Source organism: Symphalangus syndactylus, chromosome 18 (assembly GCF_028878055.3).
Source record: "Symphalangus syndactylus isolate Jambi chromosome 18, NHGRI_mSymSyn1-v2.1_pri, whole genome shotgun sequence".
In the NCBI taxonomy this organism is placed as follows: Eukaryota; Metazoa; Chordata; class Mammalia; order Primates; family Hylobatidae; genus Symphalangus; species Symphalangus syndactylus.
In genome coordinates, this window is record NC_072440.2 from 82,908,042 (window position 1) to 82,920,253 (window position 12,212).

Genomic DNA, 12,212 nt, shown 5'->3' on the forward strand with positions numbered 1-12,212 from the left:
CTCCTCTCCAGAGGCTCCATCTGCAGAGCGAGGGGCTATAGAGAGAGGTCACTGAGGTCCCCGCAAGCTCAGGTGTTTTGAGGCACTTAGGGCTACACTGGCCAGGAAGGTGCTGAGGGAGAAACAGACCATGAACCTTGCTCACTGACGCAACAGGAGTGGAACCTGGGCCAGCCCCACTGAGAAGCACCTGCCTCCACAATTGGGCCCTTCAACCCTGACCCCTATCTGGATAATACAACTATATACCTGATCAGAAATCTCCCGCTGACCAAGCTCCATCCACACTCACACGCGTCGTGTGTCATCACAATAACCCTGCAGGGTGGGTAGGACAGACCTCACCAACCTGATTTCACAGATGAGGAAGCTGAGAAACAGGGGAGAAAAGGGCCTTGCCCAGGATCCCACGAGGAGTTAAAGGCAGAGCCCAAAGCAGGATGCCGCCCTCCCACTCCTCCGGAGGGTGTGCCAGAAAGGAATGGGGTGCTTCTGTTTTTCTGAGTGGGGGTCCGCTCTCTCCCCCAAGATCCCCCAATGTGTGTGTGGACACTGTGGATGTGCTACACACCAGCTGTGCTCTCATTTCAGGATCCGGCAGGCAGCCACTTTGATTTGCTGCTAATTCTTTATTTAAAAAAGATTCACAACTCAATTACATCAGGTAACAATGGTTCACAGTTTATAATACAAAACACAAACCCAATAAACATCTCTTCTGACCAGGGGACATGGATTTAGATGAGGAAAAACCAAAAAATTACAGCATCAGCTCGTTCAAAGCAATATCTTGTAATTTCCAGTAAATTGGAATCACTGTGAGTCATTTTCCCCACTTGAGTGGCAGGTACATTAATTTCTTGTTGTTTCTCAACCATCAGAAATAAATTGTTTACAAGGGATAGGGAGAAAGCTTCGGAGAGGCAGGCTGAGGCTATTATCGTAGCATGAGTTTGTGTAACGTGATTCACAGGGTGCAGGGGTCTTCAGAAGAGCTAAGGCTGCCCCGTGCTTTACACAGAGGTGGGCCCTGGGTGAAACTGAACAGCCTTGACCCCAAGCCCTCTTGGCCATGCCCTGGTTCACCTACTTGGTCGCCTTCTGCCTCCCAGAAGTCACCCCCAGAAAAGGAGTGGACAGGCTCACCCATGGGGGCATATGATGACAGCAGCTGCCATTTGTCACTCACTGGCTGCCCTCTGGGCTCTGAAGTAGGTCCCTTATAAGCATCATCTCATTTAATTATCATAACAGCCTTCCAAGGTAGGTATTATTATCCCCTTTTTATACATGAGGAATCTGGGCTCAGAGTGGGGGAAAATAAACTACCCAAGGTCTCACAGCTAGTGAGTAACGCTGGCAGGGCCAGGACCGGGGAGAGGTAAGCAAAGCACCTTGGGCAGAAAATTTAAGGAGGTGCTTCTTCTTGGGGTTAGTCGAGTGCAAGGTCCTCCCTGGGAGGGAGGCACCTCGCCGGGCTCAACCTACTCCTGGCCCTGCGTGGCAGAGCTGGGATTTGGATCCAGGTCTGTCTGCATTCAAGCCCTTGCTTTTCCACCTGTGGCACATCCAACTCTGAAGGCAATCAGCCCTGTAGTAGCAACTAGAAGCTTCCAGAGGAGTGAAGCTCTAATGGTGGAATTTCAGGCTTCAGGGGACTGATGAGGGAGCTACTCCTTCTAGGACCCCCACAATTAATTCAGGCAGGCAGCTGCCTGCCCCCTGTGACTTTAAGCCAGCCCCTCATCTGGGTTGGAAATGTAGGGCTGAGGCCACCACCCAGGAAAGTACAACCCAGCCACAGACACCTGCTCGCCAAGCTCTACTGTCTACTTTGGAATCTAGAGAGCTGACCCCAGCCCCGGGTCTCGCCTTGTGCTTTGCATGGGTTTGCAGTCTTCTCAAATTCGCTTTGTATGCCCATGAGAGCAGGGGTTCTTGTCTTCATTTTCTTCCTCAGTAGTGGAAGTTGAGGCTCTGAGACATTGACCATGTTGCCTCAGGTCACACAGCCAGAAGAACGGAGACAAGAACCAGCAAATGACTTGGAGCCTGGGGCTTTTTCCATCCCACCTCACCATCAAGAACTAGGTCAAGACGTAGATGGGGATAGCTTTCAGATGTGGTTGAGGAGAACGGGGTGGGAAAAATAGCAAAGAAGGCTTAGGAAGGGTAAAAGGAGTCAGGAACAAACAACGTCTAAAATATAATAATTTGGCTAAATTTAAACATATGAAAGAGTTCAGAATGATTCATAATGCATGGTTGATGCAAATGACTATGCAAATGATGCCAAAAGGAATGGGCAACGTGACGATTACCTCTCAACCACAGCAGGAGTGGGTAGGATGAGCACTTTGTTTTGGGCTGAAGTTTTCCAAGCAAACCACATCTTCAGGTGGAGATGACTTTTTTATGCAGCCTGACCAGGCCCCAGAAACCTGGGGCAGTGAGCAGGACAGATTTGGGGCCCATCCACACTGCCGTCCCTAGACTACAGGAAGCCACCACATCATCCCCTGCCCAGGTTCACTGAGCTAAATAATGCTGCTTCCTCTTACCTTTCACCAATAAGCCTTCCTTTTTCTCAGCCTTTTAATTATTGTTATCACCTTGTCCATTTCTCATGGATCAGGAGGGAGTGTGTGGCTGAGTGTCTGGGAATTAGAAGGGGCAAATGGCTTCTCAGACCCCTCTCTTTGTGCATCCCAGCAGCATATTGGGGAGGAAATGACCTCTAAGAGAGGATGTGCGAGGGTTTGGACTATAGCCAGCCACTGACTGGCTGTGTGGCCTCAGATGAGTTACTTAGTCCCTCTGAGCCTCAGTTTCCTCATTTGTCAAATGAGATTAATAACATTTGCTGTTTATGGCTATTGGGTGATGCCGTGTGCCTGTGAGCATGCATCATGCCTGGCACATTGGAGGATGCTGGTAATCAGCCCACAGCCCTCTCCAAACCTAGAGCCCTCAGCTTCCCACTCCATCCACCTGCTGCAGCCAGACATACCAGAGGCTCCCTGCTTCTTCACTTCCGTTCACACAAGCCCCAATTCCCACTACCTCTTTCTGTTTGTCTCAGAGCCCTACCTATCTGCAAGCTCCACGTGAAGCCAACGTTAGCCTTCCTCACCCCATCCCCACACCCCACAACCACCTGTCACAGTCCCCCATCTCCCTCCTGGCCCTAAGCACCTGACGACCCTTATTTTGGCCAGAGATTTGCAGCTTCCCCGGGGCTTTCACCCATGAGCTCCTTTTGTTGGACTATCATGTTTTTTTGGAATGAAAATGATTCTTCTCTTACTAGGGAAGGGGCTGGGGCTCAGAGAGGGCACAGGGGCAGGAAATGGCCCCACCTGATCAGGGAGCCCGGGAGCACTCCACTTTGCCTCCTCAATGTAGCCACCCTATGGTGAGACTTCTCTTTTCATCAGGAAGATCATCTCCCCAGTTTCTTTGTGAGCTCTTAAGAGCCTGGAGCTGTCTCAGGTCCACAAAGCCTTACACTCCTCCCAACATTCGATAAACTCCCATCAATGCCCAGGCACTCACCAGGGCAGTGGGCACTAGATTCTCCATTTGCATTTCATGAAGACCTCGGTTCTTTGCCTGCCATGTTTTCAAACAGCCTCTGCAGAAGGGCCGTGGGCTCTGCCTTCTGAGAGCTCCGGGAGGCCCCTCACACACTGGGAAGAAGGGACAGTTCCTGGAACTGTAGATAAAGGAGCTACTATGTGCACATGGGCAAAACTGCCTGGCATCTCTTCCTGGTTTTTCATAAAAGACCTTGGATCTGAATACACACGGATGTGAAGGTCTGCCGAGTCCTGTACCCTGGCAGCTGGTCTCTTTGGACACATTTGTTAGCTGGTACGCTAGCTGTCTTCAAGACATGCCGCTCTTCTGATATGGTTCAGAAGAGAGTTCTTTTTTCCCCATCCCTGCTTGACTTCATTGCAGCAACCTAAGAGGCAGCAGAAATCATCTCCCATCCCCACACTCTGTTTTTATTTTCCTAATGATGGGTTGTTTGTTGTCTGTACAGGTATTGCTCCAGAAGGAGTTGCCGGTGGGATGGGAGTAGACAGTCGGCTCATATACACTGCTCTCCTCAGCCATTCTGTGAGGAACCTCCTTGTTTCCAGACCCCATGGGGAGACTTTACAACTTTGTACCAAGTCAATTATGGCTACTACCATCATTAATAATAATAATAATAATTAACTAATACTTATTGAGTGCTTATTACATGGCAGCCACAATTCTAAGACCACATGTCATAATTTCTTTAATCCTCATAACACATGTAGGCTAGGAGGCAAGTTCACTTATTATCCCCATAGCATAGATGAGGAATCGGGAAGTTACTTGTCTAGGTCACGTGAGTCCATTGATCTAGGACAAGGAGAGAAAACCATAATGAGGAAATCCTGGGTATTCAGAAAGCCATCACCCCAATATGCCACATTCATATGGTCTCCCCTCTCTCTCTCTCTGCTGTTTCCCTCTCTCTCCCCTCCCTCTCTCCCTTCTTCCCTCCCTCCTCCCTGCCCTTTTCCTCTCTTTCTCTCTTGCACCCTTTACTAGTCTTTCACCTTCCTAGTTCTGTGACTGAGGCAACTGCCTGTTCCTCTCTAAACTTGACCATCCTCTCCTGAAGTGGGGGAGAAGAATCCCTTTCTGCAGGGACTGATATGGGGGAGAACCCTCAGACCACGACGGCGATGTGCTCAGCCCACTGGAAGCTGCTGGGTTGGCAGGAAGTGGGACAGTCTTCATACCACAGCGGGAGCCAACGTTCTTTGTCCCATTGCAGCATCTCAGGCTACGGAGCTGCTGGCGGGAAAGGCGGGAAGAACACCATGATGCGGTCCCACGGTGTGTCTGTGCTGGGCATCTTCAACCTGGAGAAGGACGACACACTGTACATCCTGGTTGGGCAGCAGGGAGAGGACGCCTGCCCCAGTGTAAGTGCCCAGAGCAGGGGTTTCTCGTCTGCACTCTCTCAGGCCCTGGGGAGGCCTCTTGGAGGCACCAGCACTCAACACCCTCCTCCTGGAAGGAGAATGAGACAGCAAAGAGTAATTAAACAGCAGCCGTGCAAACTCCCAGCACCCCAGTGGTTCACCTCTTGCCTGTGCTGGGGGGAGGCAGGACCTGGCAGGGTTGGCCATCCTAGCAGGAACTCAGCACCCCGCAGGGTGAATCTCCTGGTTGGGCCAGGCCCCACCCTCCCTCACCTGAAGCACAGCTTTTGCTTGGGAAAAGGGACCAAAGCAAGCAGCTATGTTCTAGCACCCAGGACCCCCGGCTCCTTCTCCAGAAACTTATTTGAGAGCATCCTTGGCAGACAGATATGGAAAGAGGGGCTACTGAGAAAGCAGTTTACTTCCACAAAATAAATTCAGGGCTCCTAAGAGCCAGGCCCTGGGCTAGGAACTGAGGAAGCATGAAAAGTTCAGTTTTTCCCTTCTGCTCCTTCGGGGTTAAGGTGAAACGACAGGAGTAAGCTTAGCAAGTGCAACCTTTTGCATAAAAAATGTCTCAACTCCAACTTTTATTTAGCAACTATAATCAGTACTTTCCAACCTAATATATTAAGCCATTAAATTACAGGCTGCTGTAATTTTCACAGGAATTTATTGAGTGCTAATGTAATTCCTTCATCTAAGCAGAAAGGTTGCATTATCTTCTGCAAGGGACTTTCACTTGATTGGACTGTAATCAGTTATGTCTTTTCACAGGACCGCGTCTTTTTTAAAAATTCAATTGAAACCTAGTTGTTCCTCGGGGTTGCTGCACTTTATCATTTTTATTAATCAACCTACTAGCTCTCAAATTTTGTGGACGCACAGGAAGTTCCCAAGCAGGCGGGAGGAGGCGATTCTGGGCCAGGGACAGAGGGCAGCTCCCTCTGCTGGTCGGGCGAGGCATAGCAGGGGCATGTAGGGAGAGTAACTGGTCTTCCCTGTGGCTTCACACCTCCACCCCTGAGGAGGCATTTGGAAAGGGGGAAAAATGGCCGTTGTCAGGCACTACCTCCATCTCCAGTTCTCACTAGGCAGAAAAAAATGGTGTCTAGACACAATTCTCAAGAGAATGAAGTGGACTCTAAGAATTAAACTGCAGGGTCCAGGTGCGGTGGCTCATGCCTGTAATCCCAGCACTTTGGAAGGCCAAAGCCAGAGGATCACTTGAGGTCAGCAGTTTGAGACCAGCCTGGCCAACACAGTGAAACCATGTATATACTAAAAATACAAAAATTAGCCGGGCGTGGCGGCACACACCTGTAGTCCCAGCTACTCAGGAGGCTGAGGCACAAGAATCACTTGAACCCGGGAGGCAGAGTTTGCAGTGAGCCAAGATCGCACCACTGCACTCCAGCCTGGGCAACAGAGCAACACTCTGTCGCAAAAAAATAAATAAATAAAAATAAAAAATAATTAAACTGCCGGATGTGGCAGCTTTGCTGGTTCAACTGCACATCTATGGGGGCGGCGGGGAGTTGCCCTTCTATGTACCTGGCCACACTGGAGCTCCTGTGCTGGAAATGGGCTCCAGCTGCTAGAATCCTCCCCACGCCCAACCGCAACACATGCGCACACACACAGCCCTCAGCCTTTGTTTCTCCAGTGCCTTCCAAACCTCGCCTGGTGGCATGAGTCTAAATCAGGCTTTCGCAACAGTGGCATTATTGGCATTTTGGAGCAGGTAATTCTTTGTGGCTAGGGGCGGAGGTCTGTCCTGTGTATTACAGGATGTTTAGCAGCATCCTTATCCTCTACTCACTTGGTGCCAGTAACAACCCCCAGAAATGACAATCACAAAAGCCTCCAGACATTTCCAAATGTCCCCTAGGCAGCCAAGTCTGTTCTAAATGTTAAATCACACCATTACCATCCCCTGCAAGGCAAATATTGTGAAGAGCCAGCTCACAATCCAGACAGCACTCAATTCATTCAAATTTAGTTAACCAATATTTATTGAGTACCTGCTTAATGCCATCCGTGTTACAGGAACTTGGGATATATTGGTGAACAAAAGAAAGCTCTTTGCTCTCAAGGAACTTACATCTGAGGAGAGGGAGGGGGAAATATCTGGGGAAACTGATCCCAGCAAAGGCCATGTCCCAGAGGTTCGTCGATGCTCAAGGAACACTCGGGCTGGAGGAGAAGGAGCAAAAGGAAGGGTAGGTAAGAGATGAGGCAGAGGTAATAGGGCTGGATCAGGCCACTTTAAGGCATGTTGGAGCCATAGGAGGGTTTTGAGGCAAATGGTGACATAATGTGGTATGTGTATTAAAAAGCTCACTAGGGCTGCAATGTGAAGAATCTACCATAGAAGAATCTATGGACACAAGGGAAGGGTCAAGACAACGAATTCAAGGACTATGGCATTAATCCTGGCAAGAGATGATGATGGCTTAGACTAGGGTTGTAACAGTGGAGGGGATGAAAAGTGGTTGAATCCTGGGCGTAATTTGAAAGTCAAATCCAAAAGGATTTTCTGCCAGATTGAATGAGAAATTAAGAGAAAGAAAAGAGTCAAGGATGACTCCAAAAATTGTGCCTGAGCCACTGGAAGAAGGGAGCTGCCATCACCTGAGTTAGGGAACGCTGTGGAAGGAGCACATTTGGGGGCAAGATCAGAGTTCAATATCAGACATGCTGAGTTGCAGAGGCCTGGTAGGCAGCCACAGGCAGACAGGTGGATGATCGGAGACAGGCTGCTGGAGTTCAGGAGAGAGGTCCAGGCTGGGGATATAAATATGGGAGAAATTAGCATAAAGTTGAGACAGGATGAGATTGCCTAGGATGCAATACAGACAGAGAAGAAACCGAAGACCAAGCTTAAGGGACCTCAACATTTAGAGGTCAGGAAAAGAAGAGGAACCAGAAAAGGGGGACGAAAAAGAGGAACCAGGGAGGTAGGAGAGGATGCAAGAGGATGGGGAGTCCTGGAAGTCAGGTGAGGAAAGGGCAGCAGCTCCTCCGAATGCTGCTACTGGTCCAGCAAGAGCCTTGACCGCTCCCCACCCCCACCTGATCTAAAGGAGACACCAGAAGCAGGGGTGCAGGGTATGAGCATGGGTCACAAAAGATCTTTCTTTTGTTCACCAATATCTCCCAAGTTCCTGTAACAGGGATGGCACAAAGTAGGTACTCAATAAATATTGGTTAAATAAATTGGCTCCAACTACAGGAAAGCCCATCCTCAAGCCCACTGCTATCTCCTCCCCATCCCAGCAATCTCCAGATCTGTTCACGAGGAGAGGGCATCCCCTAGGGGTGGAGGTCCCACTGCTGCCCACAAGCCAAGAGGGGAGATGGAGCAGAGGCCGAGGGGGTGGACCTTCTCAGCACCACTGGTTCAGACTGAGCAGCCCCTCCATCTCCAGATGAAGAGGCAAGTCCAGGGAGGCGGGGTGTCTCACCAAGTATAGCCCAGCAAATCTCTGGCAGATCCGTCAAGAACCCAGACTGAGCAGGGTGTGATGGCTCATGCCTGTAATCCCAGCACTTTGAGAAGGCTGAGTCAGGAGAATCGCTTAGTTAGTGACTAGCCTGGGCAACATAGCAAGACCCTGTCTCTAAAAAAAAAAAAAAAAAAATACAAAAATTAGTCGAGCGTGGTATTTCGTACCTGTACTCCCAGCTACTCAGGAGGCTGAGGCAAGAGAACTACTTAAAGCCAGGAGTCAGAGACCAGTCTAGGCAATATAGCAAGACCCTCTCTCAAAAACAAAACAAAACAAAAAAGTCGAGCCTGGTAGCTTGTGCCTGTAGTCCCAGCTACTCCGGAGACTAAGGCAGGATGATTACTTGAGCCCAGTGAGCTACGATCATGCCACTGCACTCCAGCCTGAGTGACAGAGTGAGACCCTGTCTCAAAAACAAAGAACCCAGACTGGACCTTGAATCCTGTGCTCTGCCCAGCTGACAGCTCACATCCCCCAGACCCATCCCCAGGGCCAACCCTCAGGGCACATTCCTTGCAACTCATGCCTGTGCCAGGTGGCAGTGAGCAGGGTCTCCTCCCAGGAGTCTCCCCCCGGGCCAGGACATAGCTGCATGTATATATGGGAAATGCCAGCTCTCTACAATAGCAATTCAGAGCCTTCCACCCACACTAAATCCACTCTAAGAAATATCAAATTATTTCCATCATTAAATCCAAAATGCCATTAAACAAATTGCATCTCGGCTATTTATCTGGAAATTTCTGTAGTACTCATTGCCGGCACCCCTGAGTGCTTTAGCATAAGAAGTGGCTCAAGAAGAATGGCTGCATCCACTGGCTGGTTACGAAGCAGCATCGATGGAAATGTGATGTTTTACTGGCTTTTTTTCTGTTAAGTGAAAGAAAAGTCACTTTCCTCCGAGGTCAGGCTGATGTTTGAAGAATTCGTCTGAGCTGTGGTGGCCGACAAGCAGGCGTGGCTGTTTTTGAAGCACCATCCTCCTTCTTCAGGGATTCCAGGATTCTGTTACAGAAATCTCCAGCACAATCCTGGGGGCTCCCTAATACCTGAGCCCCAACCAGGAGCATATGTGGGCCCAGAAGTGAATCTAAATTAGAACAGCAGCTGGCTGGGCACAGTGGCTCACGCCTGTAAACCCAGCACTTTGGGAGGCCGAGGCGGGCGGATCACCTGAGGTCAGGCATTCAAGACCAGCCTGGCCAACATGGCAAAACCCCTCCTCTACTAAAAATACAAAAATTAGCGGGGCATGGTGGTGTGCACCTGTAGTCCCAGCTGCTCGGGAGGCTGAGACACCAGAATTGTTTGAACCCAGGAGGCGGAAGTTGCAGTGGGCCAAGATCGTGCCATTGCACGGAGTAAGACTCTGTCTCAAAAAAACAAACAGATAAGAACAGCAGCCGTTTACTCAGTTCCCACCATGCGTGTGGCGCTCCACTAGATGCCTTACTTGTACTACCCTCAGTAAATGCCACAATGACCTGTGTTGTCTTTATTCCCAGCCACACTGGAGGATCAGACATCGAGGGCCCCTGCCACAGTTTCCCGGGGTGGGTGGAGAATCCAGACTACCTGATTGCAGGGCTCACTCTACAAGGCAAGCAGAGGGCTGTGCCAGGGATTCTGGAGGGAAGAAGTGGAACATTAGCTAGGAGGAATGAGATGTCCAAAAGGGAGAACTGATTTTCCCAGAGAAGAACTGGGAATAAAACTTGAGTCTGGCCTCTTGCTGGTTTTTCTCTCTCCTCCTGATGCTTCAGAACTGTGACTTCTCAGAAAACCTCGATGGCTCTCAGGGAGAGAATGGCTCTTATAGAGAATGAAGTCCACTCCTCGCAGTGCCTTCAAGGCCTCTAGCCATGATCAGACTGTTCAGTTTAATTCTCTCTATCCACCTAATTTATGCCCCCTCCAGCCCCATCTCACCACATAGGACCTTTCCCATTCTTTCTTGGATCTCTTCATCCCACAGGATCGAAACAGGTCGTCCTGGACAATCTCTCTGTCCTGGTAGACTTCTGGGCCAAAGAGACCCTTGTGCTTTTCCCCCACGCACCCAACTCACCCACTTCCCTCCAGGCTCATGCCGCTCTCTGCTCTTGGAATGACATAACTTTGCCCCACTCTCTGTGAAAAAAAAGAAAAAAAAGAAAAAAAAAACTCCCTATCCTTCAAGGCTCAACTAAAAGCCGCCTCCTACAGGCAGTCCTCATAGTAATAAAACCTTGCTCTCTCTCTCCCAGTTTCTCCTAGCATTTTCTGTCTAAGCTATCCTTGTAGTCCTTCCCTAACACTGCCCAGAGTGACAGTTATTCGTGTATTTTTCTGCCTCCTCAACTCAACTGTAAGTTTTTTGAGAGACAGTCAGATCCTGTTTTTAAGCATAGAAGTTCTGTCTGCTGCAAAGTGGAGAACTCTGATTTGGCCACAAACCTAAAACATGCTTTTTGTTTCTACAGACCAACCAGTTAATCCAGAAAGTCTGCATTGGAGAGAACAATGTGATAGAAGAAGAAATCCGTGTGAACAGAAGTGTGCATGAGTGGGCAGGAGGAGGAGGAGGAGGGGGTGGAGCCACCTATGTATTTAAGGTATGGTCTGTGCTGCCAGATTTCCACCAGGTTCCTGTGCATCTGCGATGTTAGAGCCTCATGACAGCCCTGGGATAGAAAAACCTCAGGTGCTCTTATCCCCATCTAAAGATGAGCAGGGCCAGGTGCAGTGGCTCATCCCTGTAATCCTAGCATTTTGGGAGGCCAAGGCAGGAGGATCGCTTGAGGTCAGGAATTCGCGATCAGCTTGGGCAACATAGCAAAACCTTGTGTCTACCAAAAAAATTTTTTAAATTAGCCACTTGTGGTGGCTTGCACCTGTAGTCCTAGCTACTTGGGAGGCTGAAGCAGGAGGATCGCTTGAGCCTAGGAGTTCAAGGCTACAATGAGCTGTGATCACGCCATTGTACTCCAGCCTGAGCAACAGAACAAGACCTTGTCTCTAAAACCAATAAAAGAATTAAAAAATAAAAATGAGCAGACTGAGATCCAGAGAGATATAGAGTCTGTCTGTCCAGGAAAGGGTAGACTCTTCTCTTACTGATACAGCAGCCCAATTTCACCATGAACAGCCTTTGCCATCCTACTTTCAGAGAGTCCCACTCTGCCCTCCTGGACCAGCTTTCTGTCGTAAGGTGGACTTTTCTGACATCATCACAGCCAGGCCAGAAACTGAAGACAGAGGCCACCTGCTAGGTCCTCCCACAGGACTGTGATGCTGAGGGCTTGAATCTTTGGGGGTCAGAGTCAGAGACCCCTGAGAATGAGGGAGAGAGAGCATAGAGAGACCTGCTTCTAATCACCAGCATCCAGACCTCTGAGGCCATTCTGAGGAGCTTCAGGAACGGGGCTGGAGGAGGTAGAAGAAGCAGCCTCTAAGATCAACCCCCACTAGTGTGGCATCTAGTGGAGCGCCACACGCATGGTGGGAACTGAGTAAACGGCTGCTGTTCTTATCTGTTTGTTTTTTTGAGACAGAGTCTTACTCCGTGCAATGGCACGATCTTGGCCCACTGCAACTTCCGCCTCCTGGGTTCAAACAATTCTGGTGTCTCTTGCTCTTGGTATATAGGTTTTGCTTCTCTGGTTGAACCCTGACTGATAGAGAAGCTGGTGGAGCCAATGGGCTATTGTAACAAGGGTTCAGAGCCCGCAAACCACCTCAGACCACTGAG

At 49.6% G+C, this 12,212-nt stretch overlaps 1 protein-coding gene across 1 annotated transcript in view; it reads left to right on the forward strand.

Annotated features, from left to right (window-relative positions):
• ALK (ALK receptor tyrosine kinase) overlaps positions 1-12,212 on the forward strand; it is a 744,900-nt gene that overhangs the window by 693,222 nt on the left and 39,466 nt on the right. The window contains exons 13-14 of the mRNA XM_055254443.2: positions 4,820-4,970; positions 10,945-11,076. Coding sequence (XP_055110418.2) covers positions 4,820-4,970; positions 10,945-11,076 — 283 coding nt within the window. The remainder of the gene's footprint in view (positions 1-4,819; positions 4,971-10,944; positions 11,077-12,212) is intronic.